Source organism: Lytechinus pictus, chromosome 17 (assembly GCF_037042905.1).
Source record: "Lytechinus pictus isolate F3 Inbred chromosome 17, Lp3.0, whole genome shotgun sequence".
Classification (NCBI taxonomy): Eukaryota; Metazoa; Echinodermata; class Echinoidea; order Temnopleuroida; family Toxopneustidae; genus Lytechinus; species Lytechinus pictus.
In genome coordinates this window covers 19155473-19172586 of record NC_087261.1, presented here as the reverse complement: position 1 = coordinate 19172586, position 17114 = coordinate 19155473, and the positions used below count along the sequence as shown (strand labels likewise).

Here is a 17114-nt window from a genome sequence, read left to right as displayed (position 1 = left end):
CAGTCAAATTTTGAACAGAAATTGTTACCATGGTAGCAGTAAGGGTATCAGGATCGAGAGCTGTTTGCAGATCTTCTCCACTCGTCAGCCAGACATCAGCAAACCGTTGGGTGAGGGCAATATTCTCAAATGTTGCATTTGCCTGCACAATACGGAATGGACAAAATGAACACAAAGCTCTTATTAATAAATCATAGTGGATTAAGAACGTGATGTTTTCAAAGGTTCATGAGGGTTGTTAAAATTGGAATTGATCAAACTCTGGGCTGTATAAGTAGTGGTTTAATGTTACATGACACTACAAATAACAGTATACATGTAGGTTTAAATCACTTGCACATTAGGCGCCAAAATCGTGAAAAACTGACTTGGAATAATGACTAAAATATTTTTTGTTTATGATTAAAGCATAAAGAAAGAGCACATTACAAACTTATGAAAATCTCTCATAAATGATAAGTTTGTCCATTCTATTTCAATTATTGTTCATGCAAACATGTACAGTCAATTCTTTGAAGTGCAATGGGCACTGAAAGGCGTACCTGTGCACTGTTTATGCCTTTTACAGGGGCCGCGGAATAGTTTTTGAAAGTAAGGGCTGAGCCAAATGATTGGGGGGGGGGCTGACCATGCAAAACATCACAATCAGATGGTCATTTTTACATTACACGATTTTGGAAAAAAGTGGGGGGCTGAAACCCCCCTCAATCCCCGCAGCCCCTGTATTAATTCATTGCAAATTTGCATTGATAACTGGTCTGCTCCCTGCATCAGCAAGTATGAATCAATGTGCTATATAGTTCAAATGGATCTCACTGCCAAATTAAAACTGAAATTTGCAGTTAATTGCAAATATTATCTTGCGATACCACCTTAGAGACCCTATTACCTTTTCAATGATTCGCCTGACGGCAGGAATATCCGGAGAATAAAGAATGCTGCCCTCTACTATAGGCTTGAGATAGGCCCAGACCAGGCGTCCATCAATGCCATTCACGATGGAACTGAAGATGTTGGCACAGAATCCATCTAAAGAAGAAGAACCAAAAAAATGTAGCATTTGATAAGAATAATAAACAAGTGGAATGCCTCTGGCAGTCTCACCTGCATCACGCGATTCAATATAGCAGCAGTGCTGATTTTGAAAACTACTATAACTCGCACAAGATGTTCAGTGATACTTGGTTACTCTTATTTCCACGTTTTATGAACTAGACCAACACACTTTCAAATTTATGGCTGTAATTCAACAAATACCCCAATTTGGCCAAAGTTCATTGACCCTAAATGACCTTTGACCTTGATCATGTGACCTGAAACTTGCACAGGATGTTCAGTAATACTTGATTACTATTATGTCCAAGTTTCATGAATCAGATCCATAAACTTTCAAAGTTATGATGGTAATTCAACAGATACCCCCAATTCGGCCAAAGTTCATTGACCCTAAATGACCTTTGACCTTGGTCATGTGACGTGAAACTCATGCAGGATGTTCAGTGATACTTGATTAACCTTATGTATAAGTTTCATGAACTAGGTCCATATATTTTCTAAGTTATGATGACATTTCAAAAACTTAACCTTAGGTTAAGATTTTGATGTTGATTCCCCCAACATGGTCTAAGTTCATTGACCCTAAATGACCTTTGACCTTGGTCATGTGACATGAAACTCAGGCAGGATGTTCAGTAATACTTGATTAACCTTATGGCCAAGTTTCATGAACTAGGTCCATATACTTTCTAAGTTATGCTGTCATTTCAAAAACTTAACCTCAGGTTAAGATTTGGTGTTGACGCCGCCGCCGTCGGAAAAGCGGCGCCTATAGTCTCACTCTGCTATGCAGGTGAGACAAAAATGGAGGAAATCAAAGAAATGTAATAAAACCTGTAAATAAAGACGACCTTTTCAGAGGGACAAGAAAAGTGGTCTCAATGTGATAGTGTTTTACATGGGCCAGTTCTTGTAATACATGATTCGATAAGGTAAGGTTTTTCAAGGCAAACCAAACATGTGTCTTTATAAACAGATAAATGAATTCATTTTGCGGTCATAAGTTGGGACCATTTTAGTTCATTTTCTCATGTGATTTTTTAATCATGTCAACTATTCAAAAATGTATAAATATGGAAAATAAACTGAAACTGAAAATGATGAGTTCATTTACCTCTATTGCCCGAGATAGGCGTACTATCAAATCTCCTTCTTCCATCGTCCACATCTCTACGAGTTCTCAGACTGGTCCTACCACACACTATCTCTTGGGTAACTGCAGAAATCTAGAACACAAAAAGAAAAGAGATTGAAACATCACTATGACATCACAAGTGATTCAATCAGACCTCACATATTGGGCCATATGTTTGTATTATTTTTTTTTATGCTATGGAGCAATATTGAGGCCAATGCATTGGGGAATTGCTTACCTACATGTAATAAACTATAATTGTTCAAATAAATAACTCATAACCCAACTTCCTCACTTACACAGAGCTTTCTAGTGGACATCTTTCTTTATATTTCACTTACACAAATTTCACCTACAAAGTTGCTTCTGCTTAATGGCAGTCAGAATTTTACAGCTACTTTTGCCCAACCCCTATCATTTTGTTCATTCAAAAATTGGATGGTTGGGCAGGATTTCCAGTGAAAGCATTACTAAGACTTTTGTGAAAGTATCTCCTGGCCATCAGTTTCTTTTTTTTTTTCAATTTTGTCTTATCTGTTACCTCTTCCCCTGTAAAGGATCCAAGTTGGGCCATTTCCCTCAATCTTTCTAATGCTGGATCATCATCAAAACCAGAGAGCGCTTCCTGCAGGGCCGGTAAGACTGCTGAAATGGACTCCAATGATTCAATAGATCGCATGACATCATTGATAGTTTTGTTGCTGATACTGAATGCCCCATCAAAACTGTCAGCCATGTAACTCTATGAGACAAGAACAAAATACATGACGTCAGAACGTATTAGCACATATATATATATATGTATATGTATATATGTACATTAGATTCATTTCCATTGTTTGCTCTAAATCAGAAAAATCAACCCTGATGTTATCATTTGCTAAATAAATCAATGTATCTACCTATTGCATCTTACGGAATACGCCTTATCCAATAGCGTATTAAAATTCTCTTTTCATGCATCCCATCCCATGAAGATGCGTTCCGTGTGTCAGTCGTACGCAAGCATATCATGTACCTCATCTTTATCTTTAGAGAGCTGCCAAGACAAAGCCTGGCACATGTCGCAATTGGAGGAGAGAGGTTGGAGGGAGGGTCAAAGAAAAATGCACAGACTTATATAGCAGATAAATAATATCACGGTTGATTTTCCTAATTTACTACAGTAAAGTGCCTACACGGTATATGGGCATGCCATGAACAGCCCTTAAGTGACATTTGCTCTGATGTAGTATACGCTATACATAAAATCAGAATATCACTATTATCATTGTAACATGAAAAGTCAAATCAAAGGCTACATACCACATTGACCACTGCACTGACATCGACAAACGGGAGCGCAGCATCGAGAATCAGAGCAATCTCATTGCCGGAAAGACTACACATGGCTCCTGTCACGGCTGTAACATCGGTTTGATTTGGGAAAGCCAGGAGGTTGGATAGGTAGTCCGGATCACAAAGCATCTCAAGGATATTGCTGACTTCTGTTAGGAACAGCTGAGAAACGGGCAAATGGAGGATAAAATTAGAGGTCAAATATAATATCATGTGTTTCACACTGCGTGCGTGAGAGTTAGGCCCTTCTTGTGATGTTAGTACTTGGGATTAATCCTGAGATATTGCACGACTAAATGGATTTCACACCAAGCCTTAATCAATATAATAAGGACAATGAAATGATAATGATCATCATTTATTAAATCAATAATGAAATAAAATGGAGAGAGCAGATATTGAGAGGTAATGAAATGGTTGATAGGGAGACATTTATTGTGTGAGATTGGGTAAAGTCCTTTAAAAGGACCAAAATCCAAATGAGGTACACGTATGAATGCAAGATGAGTTGATGAGATAATAAAACCAGTGTGTTGGCTCAGTTGGTCGAGCGTCCGTCTCACAACCGGGAGTCTGGAGTTCAATCCTCGGCCACGCCAGACCAAAAGACGTTAAAAGATGGGAGTATCTGCTACCCTGTTTGGAGTTCAACGATTAAAGGAACAGAGCCTCGTTGATCTGGTGCTGCACAGCGGCTGGCGGGCCCATGATCAACTGGGCAGAGCAAATTCTCTGAGTATTTCATTTTGTGTTTATTTCGAATAATAAAATATGGATTTTCCTCATTTTCCATCTTTTTTTTCATAATAGATGATAAAAAAACAATGAAACATTTTTTTTGTATTAATCATCTTCCAATTAATCAGATAACGGTATTAAACGTGACACGCATTAAGTTAAATACATTGATGAGAAAAAATACAATTACAGGTGTATCCGTTCAAAAGCCGAGTCGGCTTCCTAGTATATAGGCCTTTGCTATACACATAAGCTAAATACATGTAGCGGAATTCATATTCATTATGTTTAATTTGTACTATAATCTATTTGTATTGAGTTATATGCAAAACAATGTCAATTGAAAGAAAATAGATTTAGTTGACAATCAATTTACCTCTTCAAGGTTAAACGTTGCATACGTGATGTCCCGTGCTTCGCTCTTACGGAGCTCCGTATTCGCAACAAGAAAGTCTTCAAGCACACGTTCATCCTTCAAAATTCTATTCACAGTCAAGTCTGCAGAAAAATATGAGATAAATACTTGGTTTCGAATTATGTCTGGCAGCTGTACTCTAAAACATTTAAATATTCAATAATTCATCCAATCCAATTCAATAGTTATTTGATATAGCAACTTTTCCTTTTGGTTACTGACAAAGCACTGTGCACACACTACTCCATGGGAGGGCCACCAAAAGATTAAGATTTAAGATACATTCATTGGTCAATGTACGCATACAAAGAAATTTGGTTTCTAATGGCTTTAACAATAAGTATACACAAAGATGAAAAGTACAATATATCATAACAATATTGAAATACTTTACATGAACAATCAAAATGAATGATTAATAACTGTCTACAATTACTTTTAATTAATACCCCTAACATTTACAATGCTTGCGGATGATGACAAAAGGTCAGTATGCTGCTATAATATCCCCCATCCTAGATGCAGAATTTATTCATCATTAAATTTCAAACACAATAATAATAACAATAATTCAACACCTCCGAATGATCACCTTAGTCCATACAATTCAATTTAGCTTGGATCCTATAAATTTTAAGAATACATATGATTTATATTTGAGTAAATGCTCAGGGCGCTTAGCAGAGAGCAAAACATAAAAGTAAAGAGAACTACGAGAAGTACAAGAATGGGTAAATTACAAATGAGGAAAACTGTCTGTCTTCAAACCTAGTACCTGCTGGTGAACAAATGCAATTTTAGGTTGCCCTTTGATAATGTTGCAGAGTTTGAGTTCTTCAGCTCCTGTGGTAGTGAATTCCACAGGGCTGGTCCGGCATGAGAAAATAGTGAAGGGAAATTTCTGAATAGCTGGAAAATCATTCAACAGTGATGCCATCTGATTCGGAAATCGGGCGATCAGTGATAAAATTCAGCCTGTTAAGAGCTGAGCAACTTGACAGCATGACACAGACTTTAGTTATTTCATGCATAATTATAGACAAAGTGATAGATGGGGGATGAAATTGACGTACCTGGGATTTGAACAAACAGTTCAAGGACGTAGATGTTGTCCAGTAGAGTTTCCACGAGACGCTGAACATCACCGTAGATCGGAAAATCTTCAAATAATCCTTCTGTGAGTGTCAATAAGGAGTCAACACTGAAATGGAAGAAAACAATTTGATACATGTGAAAATATCTAAGTTATAATCATGTGAATTATAATCATTATTATCATCATCATCATTATTAATACTTACATCATTAACATACCATTACTATCAATGTAAGTGCCCCCCCCCCCCCGGGAGAAACCGCCCGGTTCCAGTAGGCAAAGGGTTAACCTGTTGACTTCTGATTTCTATCATTCCCCCTTATTTTTACACACCTTTCTTAATGTTACAAGCTATGTTTCTTGCTCTTCAGTTTTCCCCCTTTGTTTAAATCAGAATCATGATATCTGCTGTGTATTACCACTTTCGTTCCCCACTATTCTGTCCTTATCTCCCCCCACCCCTACTTATCTACCTCATCCCCTACTCTGTTAAATCTCCTTTTTTCCCATTTTCTCGATACTCTGGTCATATTTTCCTTAATCTGACAGGTTACCCAATGTGTTTGTATGTTTATTTGTCAATAGTACTATTATGTTTGATTGCTATATCATCATATTATTATAATTCAGTCTATAATTGGCTGTGAGATGTGGATATTTTAATAAAACCATAAACCTTCCAATAGGCTTTGTTCAAGGATCTCCTTGTTCCCGAAGGCAATGGGTTAAGATACTGAACCAAAAACACAAAGTGTAAAGAATGAAGAGACGATGTGATGATCAATAAAACGGAATCTACGCCTAAACAATCAGATTTTAAGTTTGAAATAAATGAATTTGTATAGAGACAATAATAATAATCCGCTTTTATATAGCGCTTAATACATCAGAACCACGTGTCTAAGCGCTTTACAGATATTGATACCCCTGTAATCGGAATCAATCTGTCATTCCCGCACACAATGTGTGCACATCCTCCACTCCCTGTGGAGTATTCCAGCCAGCATGAGCACAACACACACAAATTCACACACAATTTCAAATTAGTTACAACTTTTATCTAAATGATCATTCAGTGTGAATATGTAAATGGGTGACCATGTAGTACTCATTACAATTCTATTCAAGTCCTCGGGCGAGGCTCCACAGTGCAGAGGGTACACAAAGCGGAGTTTTACATATACGTCTGTCAACATCAAAAGATCTTCAACTTAGCCCGATCTTCAATGTACTCTCAAATATACACTCTACATGGTTGTCATTTTAACCACATTTAAGTCAACTATGCACCTTCGTGGTATGATTTGAAACCGAAAGCAAGGTTCATAAGATCAGGCCACCCAGAAAATAATTTTGATATAGACAAATGGAATCCCCAGCCTCATGGGAAGACCCGCATGTCCTCACCTTCTAAGGGCTCTGATCGTAATATTGATGTTCTCCGCCAGTGTATCGAGATCAGAGAGCGTTGGGATGCCATCTTCAAAGAGCGCTGGAACGACTATTGCTGCAAACTCTCCAAGCGCCTCATAGTCAACCTCAGGCAAGTCCCCGATAGCTCCCAGGGTCTCGAGAAGGAATTCTGGAAATGTCTGCCCAGCATTTTTGCTTATCTGTGTATAGGATCAAACAGTAAATTCAACAAGTACATGTAGATTCAGTATAATATTGCACACTGACACATGTAGGTGAAACATGAAATTCATAAGGGTTACAATGTCACAGATTGACTATTTTGGTTACTACCGTGCACAGTGAGCCAAGCCGTAAAAAATCAACTATATTCACCATTGTGTATCCATTTCATAGTGTGAAATAGTGAAGCCAATGGAGAAAAGGGGAAGAATTCACTATTTTCTACATGTTTATCAAAAAGGGCTACAAAACTGCTAAACAATAGCTATAATAACAATAAGGAAGAGAAAAGGGGCTTCAATACGGTAATTTGACTGTGACTGAAGCTTTTATTTTGATGACAGATACCGGTAAAACAAATTACAGAATCAAAACATACATACTAATGTACACCCAAATAAAAACAACATAAGATAATAATGAAAGTGAAGAGATGAGCTGGAAACAAAATTTGTCAATGAAAGTAGTTTATCTAACATAGAATGTACAATTGCAAGCATGAACTAACACAGAAAGAAAGAAAGAATGAAAGAAAGTAAATACTTTGATAACTTAATTCACAAAGGAGTCATTCAAATAGAGTATGTGACAGGCCAAATTCACATTTATAAAACTCTTATTTGCATTTAACTATGTATTGGGAGAGCAAGATTTTACTAACCATATCAACAAGTGTTCCAATGTCGATGTTGCTGCGAAGGAATTCCACAGCAACGAGTGTTCCATTGCTACATAATCCCATGAGGATATTATCCTTCAGTGAGTTATTGATGTTGAGGAATAGTTCATCAAGCAAATTCCCCTCACATGGCAGATGTATAGAGTCTTTTAATCCAACATCAAAGAGTTCGAATAACTAAAAACGAAAATAAAATGCAGCAATACATGGAAATGAACATTACAATCCGTATTAACATAGTTTATTGTGGCACAAAGCCAAACAACATGTACAGAAGTCTGAAAAATGAGTGCATGTAAAACATGGCAAATCATTTTTTCTGCACTATAATTATATTACTGATTGATCTATTTAATGCTAGTGAACATTTGATGTTCAACATAAGAAAAGAAAAGCTATATCACACTCTACAAGTATGAGCACAGTTTAATTGTTCATGCCCCTAATTCATCTACGTCCCCCTAGTAAACATGAAACTTCTGGAACAGCATATCAATGCCTGAGATGTAGCATGATACAATTATATTAAGCACCCACCATCTCACCTAACTTGAATTTTGGGCAGTCTCCTAAAAAGCTATTCTTTTAGCGGTACCCTTGTTAAATTTGGAAGAATAAGCTAAGATTTTTGTGCTGAATGAGACTGAATGATCTTGCTATAACACATGTTTTCCAGTCTGCATACATGTATGCATGTACATAGGCTAAGTCTCCAACAGGCTAATACAAGATGACTGCATTGCTTTTATAATCCTACTTGAAAATGTTTATTTTTCATCCAGATGAATAATCTAAAAAAAATATCAAACTTCAACTGCACGATGGGAATTAAAATGATCAGGTCTCCGATTTTGAACCTAAAATCAGACCAGAAACTTTCCCAAACATCCCATGCAGCTTTTCATTACCAATCCTGAGATTTCATAATAGACAAAATGATGGGGACTGTGTGAAACGCACGATGAAGAAACGCAAAGTGCTTGTACATGTATAAGCAGGATTCCTGCTACACGCAGCACAGAATTTTGACAAGTTGCCCAACCTATAGACAGAAACATCGGCTTTAAAATAAATTATGTTATAACCTAAAACTGTGACATTAATTGATCCATTCCTAAGAGCCCCATTAAAATAAATTATGTTATAACTTACAACTGTGACATTAATTGATCCATTCCTAAGAGCTCCAATGTCAATGTCTGTAAGGTCTGTGTTCTCCCTCAGAAACTGATAGAAACTGGAACCATTCAACAGTGCCTCCTCAAACTCAAAGAATGACAGAACTGAAAATACAATAGCCAATAAATAATCATTATTTACATTTCACATTAAATCTACATGTGCATAAATTTGAACATTTTCTAGCAGTAGACTAATCGAATAAAAAAATGGAAGTTTCTAGAGTTAAATTCAAGAGTACATTCTAATACTGTCTATATCATATATTAAGTACATGTATTAGGAACCTCATCATTGGTCTGTGGCACATTCTTTGGCATTCTTTCTGTTAGCGTTCTTTTTACCCCGGAGTGCACGCTGAATGTTCTTTTGTGTTCAATGGCATGTTGGCATTAACCCGTTGAATACTGAATTCTCTATTTCCCACAGACTTTGTACAGGTATCACCCGGTTCCAGTTGGCAATGGGTTAAAGGCCCGTTCATGCCTAAGCTCAATTCTGGCAACAAAGAATGCAGCAGGGACCATTGACAAGGTTTAGTCCAGCTCCGTTCAATTCATTCATTTCATTCATAAAACCATACAATACATGTATATAATACAAAGTAATGTCAAACAATCATAATTCAAGATATAATCTGATGATAAAATTAGAGACTAAAAATCAAAAGTTGAAAAAAACTTGTTAAACATAGTCCCCTAAAACAGCAAAAAGATACCCTTACAACATGAATGGCAGCGTCAATATCAATGCATCTATCTACTTCTCTCATTTCGGGGGTTAATTCTAGTAAACATTACTTGCCAAATTTCCAGTTTCAGCATTGACAAAGCGATGGAAAATGCCAGGAAACTTTCTCTGAAAGATGCTGAGTGGGATTTTGTTATAAACCTTATGCACGTGAGGTCACAAGGCCAGAGAGATCAAAGTGCGCCCTCACTCAGAGGATATTAATTTCCAAACGATCCTGAGTAATTCCTATCGAGTTCAGACATAAGCGACCACATGAAAAGAACACATTGACAAGGTCATTGTTTGTTCTCTAACATGACTGCTGATGACGTTACCTCAATGCATAAGACCAATAAAGACACGGCAGAGGGGTTTTTTTGTCTTTAGGTGCCTAGAAATGAATCTTAGCTCTTCCGAGAGGTTAACTCACTGATAAGAACTATTGTACTAGGAACTACTACTCACAAATTTTTATAAACTTTTCTGTAGTTTCCAATTTTCTCTGATATTATTTGTCATTCCTGTACATATTGTATATATATCATTTTTTATGCTGAGAAAATAAATAAATTGAACTGAACTGAACTTATTTGTTATTTGACTTGAATCCCCTTTCTCATTCATTAAATGATACAAGTCAAGAGCCTGTCTTTTATCTGACAGGATCGCTCACATGCTCATGGCCTACAGCCTTGTAGTTGATGATAACTTTTTCAATATCAATGACTTAAAATCTAAAAATGTTCAGTATCTTTTTTACTTTATACCTTGCTCTATTGGTCTAGCAGTTACAGTAATTTGCAATGAAGGCCTCTCCAGTAAATAGCAAAATAAAAATCATTGTAGATTTTTATAAAAATATACAAACTGTATAAGACTGAGAGAAGGCTATGGTCTCGAGGCTGCTCCTCCCAAAATACCTACCATCATGAAAGGGAACTTTATTAGATTCAAAGACTGTGTCGAGGAAGGTGAAGACTAAGTTGAGTGTATTTTCAAACTCAGATGTCCCATTCTCAATCTGCTTCAAGAAGTCTTCTACGATTGGAACAAGGATGTTAAATATATCTCCCAAACTACAACACAAATGAAACATAGAGAATTGTATTTACGATAATTATAGTAATAATATAAGTACCTTAGACACTTAATAATGGTGACAATCATTGTATATAACAATAGATAATAATAATAATAATAATAGTGATTTCTAAGGCATCAAATCCATTTCAATCTAAATGTTCAAGGAGCACATGTGAAAAGAGATCGAGACACAAACAACATCTAATTATGATGATGATGATGATATTGATAAATCTATTAACAATTGTCATCTAAAAAGTGTGTTTTTAGGGTAGTGCTTTACTTCATTTGTCCTGTGTCTATTTTGCAGCCATCAATACAATCCCATTTTTTTCTGTACAAGACTATTGTTCACAAGACATCTGTAATGATAAACAAATACTGTTATGTTCTACATCACCACTTGGCACCAAACAAACACATTGGCCCGTATTCTGAATTCAGGTTTAATTCAAACTCTGGTCTAAATTTGTCTAAATGTGACAAAAATCTAAAACAGCACAGGTTCAATGAATCAGCTAATTTGACTTTGAAGTTATTCTTACCTGACTGGGAAAAATAAATAAGACAGTTGTCTTCACTATAAAAGAGCACAGTAAACATAAAAAACATGCAATGTAAACACAATTTTGACATTTTTGACTTCCCATTATTTCAACAGTGTTTGACCATGGTTCAGGTTAAACTGGACTTAAGAATAAATGCCATTGTCTCATCCATGATGTACAGTAGTAAGATGAAACCCAACACAATATTCAATACAGAAGTGGACTTAAATTCTTGTTTAGTCTGGTGTTAAACCCAGGTTTGTTTCATCAAGATACGATCCAAATGGTGTCACCCGGTGGGTGTTTCATAAAGGTGTTTGTGCACAATTGGAACATGTTCTTCGGAAATGAAACCTTTGGAACAAGTAGGCTTGTGTCGAAACAGAAAAATCAAAGAATAAGAACAAAGAAAGTTTGAGAAAAATCGGACTAATAATGAGAAAGTTATGATCATTTGAATATTGCAACCGTTAATGCTATGGAGATCCTCCCATTGGCAATGTGACAAGGATGTGTGATGTCACATGTGAACAACTCTCCCTTTGATGGACTATAAAATACCATCAAAATGTCTCTTTTTGCTTTTTCTTATGGTGATACTAACTCTTTATCCATAATGTATTCTTTAAAAATCTGTTTTACATGCCCTCCTATCGAAAGAACACATGATCTACTGATAGATGTGATAAAAGAGGCAATTTAAATGAAATATATACTAAAGTAATCGTGAGAGTTGTTCACAAGTGACATCACACATCTTTGTCGCATTGGCAATTTGAGGATCTCCATAGCATTAGTGATCGCAATATTCAAATGCTCATAACTTTCTCATTATTTGTCTGATTTTTCTCAAACTTTTGATGATCTGTTTCTTTGATTTTTCTGTTTTCACACAAGTTATCTTGTTCCAAAGGTTTCATTCTCCTTCAAGTCAGCTACATAGGGATTATCATGTAGCACAAGAAAGGGTCACCAGTCGCATGTCAAGTTGTTCATAACTTACAAAACAACTTTATGAAACACCCACCTGGAATTCAAAGAGTTCAACTTACTTTTCCAAGTTTCCTCCCGGCAATTGTTGAGGAATCTCAAGAAGCTTCAAGAGGATATCTAGTGTAGCTGGGGCACGGAGATCTATGTGGCACACATCAGGTGTACTAATGCAATTACTGACCCTTAGCCAAAACTGATTGGTACGATTGAAGAATGCAGCATCGAAAGGTGGCAATTCAGGATTGGCGAAGTCGGTCATGATATCCAACTGCACATACCAAGAGAAGAGTAAGAATAAAGACCACTAAACAAAAAAACTTCAGCCAGAATGAAGATTGTTCAAAGAATGACAAAAATCTGAGAAAAATACAATAGAAAGCTGGGAAAAAATAAATAAGTACATAAAAATGAAAAGAAGGGAAAATATCAATGCACTATTTGAAAAAAATAAAAATAAAAAAATAGAAGAACATTTATGATGGCGAAAATAGGCAATATAACTGGTTGCCGAATAAAAAGAAGACCCCCCCACCCCCTTTTCTAAAAAATGAATAAACCATAGTCACCACTGAGAATACTAAGAGTGGTTTGTTGCCCTTGAACCTCTGAATATTGCACAATTTTGTCTCATTTTAAAAATAGCTGAAGCAAAAAATGAAATGAAATAAAATGATATTGAATAAAAAAATCACTCACTCTTTCAGCATTTTCTCTGATCTTGAAGACATCCATTAGCTGCTGGCCAAAGTCAGTGAGAAGGATCCTATCCAGACTAACTATGAAGTCAACAATTGCTGTAGGTGGCCCAGAGGTAGCGTTATGGGGTGTCAGGAGCTCGATCAAGTACGTAGGATCATCAGAGATGCCTTCTAAAGAGCCTTTCAATAGTTCTAAGATCATCTTGCTGAGCTGTAGAGGCAGAGAGGATGATCATGAGGATATACAGTCATGTAGATAATCAAATAATTTGATGGTATTGAATTGGGATACAAAGGGAGAAGTCTATGAGATTTAAAAGGCAACAATATCTTTGGACGTCTGTAACAATGATTTCGGGAATAAACTCACATTATAAGTCAGAGACTATATCTGCTAAAAGAAAACTGCAGGTCTCCTACTAATGTTAACTAATGGAACACCATGGTGTATATTGCAATTAGGGACCCCAGAGTCTATTGCAAATGATTTATATATGTGATGTCCATGTAACAATGGTAAAAAAATAATTTCAAACAAGGAATACTATGGTTGGAGACATTCCTCACATTGACACATCAAAACTTCAAATTCGAATTGGTTTTCATTGTAAAATGGAATGCTGATTCCTCCGTTACATGGAGATCTTGTATGTGGCCTATATAAATCTATAAACTGATTGAAAAAAAAAATCTTAAAACTGTGATAAATGTGCACATTCTCAAAATGTACTGAATAGATGACAGTATGTGAGAGTTTCCGAAGGCACATGACTAAAAATCTGTGCATCTTTCCGCCGGAATCCTGCAATGAAGGCACCAAACGCACTATACATGTACATTGTTTCGAAGGAGCCCTTCCCACACTCCCCATTTCGTTTGTTGCATCTATCAATGTGAGCTCAACCCACTGACTACTGAATGATGTGAATTCCCATCCAGTTTTAGTATGCAATGGGATGATAAGGGATGAAAAGAAGCTTGCAGGATTCCTGCGTCAAAGAGGCGGTGCTTAAGATGGAAGTTTGCCTTACCACAGGTATTTGCAAGGGATATTCCATCACTTCGTTCCACGCCAATGTTATGTTAGGAAGCTCAGCTAAGATGACTGGTATTGCCGCATTAACGATGGTATCGTTGTCTAGTATGGCTTGAATCTCCGATTCACACTCTGAAACAAGGAAAGGATATTAATCACATAATTCCTTTGAAGCAGAGAATTATGTTCAAATCACTCATGACCACCTATACAACACTGACTGAACAAGCCCCAGAGTATTTAACTAACTGTTTGACACTGTATATACATGTACAAACTAGAGCACTTAGGTTTAATAGCTGGTGACCCTCTTCGTCTCACATATTCATTAACTCGTACATTAGCCAGTATATAGAACTTTTACTGTGTCAGCTCCAAAACACTGAAATGATTTGCCATTTAGAATTAGACAGTCTCCGTGATAAGCAATTTTTAGAAAGACATTAAAAACCCATCTCTTTCCTAGTTTTTAGTAGTTTTTAAGATTATATAATTCCATTTGATTCAGTGTTTTGGGCCTTATTATGGCCAAGGGCATTATAAATACTAAGTAGTAGTAATAATACTAATAATAACAAGTGGAATGCCTCTGGCCGTCTCACCTGCATCACGCGATTCAATATAGCAGCAGTGCTGATTTTGAAAACCACTATAACTCGCACAAGATGTTCAGTGATACTTGGTTACTCTTATTTCCACGTTTTATGAACTAGACCAATACACTTATAGAGATATGATGGCAATTCAACAAATACCCCCAACGTGGCCAAAGTTCTTTGACCTTACATGACCTTTGACCTTGATCATGTGACCTGAAACTCGCACAGGATGTTCAGTGATACTTGATTACTATTATGTCCAAGTTTTATGAACTAGACCAACACACTTTCAAATTTATGGCTGTAATTCAACAAATACCCCAATTTGGCCAAAGTTCATTGACCCTAAATGACCTTTGACCTTGATCATGTGACCTGAAACTTGCACAGGATGTTCAGTAATACTTGATTACTATTATGTCCAAGTTTCATGAATCAGATCCATAAACTTTCAAAGTTATGATGGTAATTCAACAGATACCCCCAATTTGGCCAAAGTTCATTGACCCTAAATGACCTTTGACCTTGGTCATGTGACGTGAAACTCATGCAGGATGTTCAGTGATACTTGATTAACCTTATGTATAAGTTTCATGAACTAGGTCCATATATTTTCTAAGTTATGATGACATTTCAAAAACTTAACCTTAGGTTAAGATTTTGATGTTGATTCCCCCAACATGGTCTAAGTTCATTGACCCTAAATGACCTTTGACCTTGGTCATGTGACATGAAACTCTGGCAGGATGTTCAGTAATACTTGATTAACCTTATGGCCAAGTTTCATGAACTAGGTCCATATACTTTCTAAGTTATGCTGTCATTTCAAAAACTTAACCTCAGGTTAAGATTTGGTGTTGACGCCGCCGCCGCCGCCGCCGTCGCCGCCGCCGCCGCCGTCGCCGTCGCCGTCGCCGTCGCCGCCGCCGTCGGAAAAGCGGCGCCTATAGTCTCACTCTGCTATGCAGGTGAGACAAAAATGATAATAATATCAATAATAATAATAATAATAGTAAATTAATAAAATTAATTGTAAGGTTTGGAAGGCATGGCAGACAAAAACAATCAATCAATTTAATCTATGCAAACCATTTTAACAGAATATCTAAGCGAGATTTTAATATATGAGTTTTTAAAAATCTTGCAACCATATCCCATCTTTGCAACATTTCTCCTTTTTACACAATTGTTGTATTTATTTATCCCCCCACAGTAAGGCATTTTATTGAATAATAACCAAGTAGCATTATCTACAAACACACAATATGCATAGAACTTAACACATACACAAATACACAAACAATTATTCTAAACTTGTTGGAAAATGGAGGCACTTGCTGACTTACCAGGAAGTGATAGATACAGATCATCTACCATCATCATGGCCAAGTCTAACCTACCAAGGATGGGGTAGATGACCTCATTCCATCCAGGTAGGGTGGGGAGCATGGGAGTCAGAACTCCCGATATGATCGTCACAATATCACTGAAATCAAAACAAGTGAATGAAATTTACTTTATATGTTTTTCACTCATTACACAGAACTGCCTCTCAATAAAACTGTAGCTTGATAATTCAATAATACAATCCCGCCCATAGCCTAAGGTCTGCTAGCTCATCCTTACTTGCTGTACCACAATCTCATAAATCATGGGGGATCGATCTTTACAAGATGCTGGGCCAGTCCTATGAAATAAACTTCAAGAAAACATCTGCAATATTTTTGTCTTACTACCTACAGAACTTATCTAAGAACCTGTGCCGGCAGCAGTAGCGTTGTTAGCCTAACAGAGTGCTAACAGTAAGCCCAGTCGTATCTTTCAGATTGTGAAGTCAAAACATTTATTTCAATTTGTAAGTAATGCTTGGTTGTAACATTAGACAATACTAGGGCCTCTGTTAGCGCATTGTTAGCGTTAGCAACATTTCCGTGCGGTCAGTACAGGTTATTCACATATGCCTTTAATAAGTAAATATAGTTCTTCCCTTTCTTTAATAGTTTTCCTTTTATTTTATTTTCGTTACTGCGCCATGGGCATTTTCTCATGGTGGATACCATCACATTACAAATGTCCATATTATCATTATTATTATCATCAATACATTAATGGGGGGAGAAAACTAATTAACACTCTGTATTGTCTCCCATTGTT

At 36.6% G+C, this 17114-nt stretch overlaps 1 protein-coding gene across 3 annotated transcripts in view; it reads right to left on the bottom strand.

The window, feature by feature from the left end:
- LOC129280160 (uncharacterized) overlaps positions 1–17114 on the bottom strand; it is a 149222-nt gene that overhangs the window by 50288 nt on the left and 81820 nt on the right. For all 3 annotated transcript variants that reach the window (XM_064111805.1, XM_064111806.1, XM_064111807.1), the window contains exons 63-77: positions 16307–16446; positions 14357–14493; positions 13324–13536; positions 12687–12895; positions 10928–11079; positions 9245–9375; positions 8075–8269; positions 7186–7391; positions 5756–5883; positions 4644–4765; positions 3497–3691; positions 2733–2933; positions 2171–2282; positions 890–1029; positions 29–142 (exon numbers count right to left, since the gene is read on the bottom strand). In XM_064111805.1, the coding sequence (XP_063967875.1) occupies positions 29–142; positions 890–1029; positions 2171–2282; positions 2733–2933; positions 3497–3691; positions 4644–4765; positions 5756–5883; positions 7186–7391; positions 8075–8269; positions 9245–9375; positions 10928–11079; positions 12687–12895; positions 13324–13536; positions 14357–14493; positions 16307–16446 (2395 nt within the window). The remainder of the gene's footprint in view (positions 1–28; positions 143–889; positions 1030–2170; positions 2283–2732; positions 2934–3496; positions 3692–4643; positions 4766–5755; positions 5884–7185; positions 7392–8074; positions 8270–9244; positions 9376–10927; positions 11080–12686; positions 12896–13323; positions 13537–14356; positions 14494–16306; positions 16447–17114) is intronic.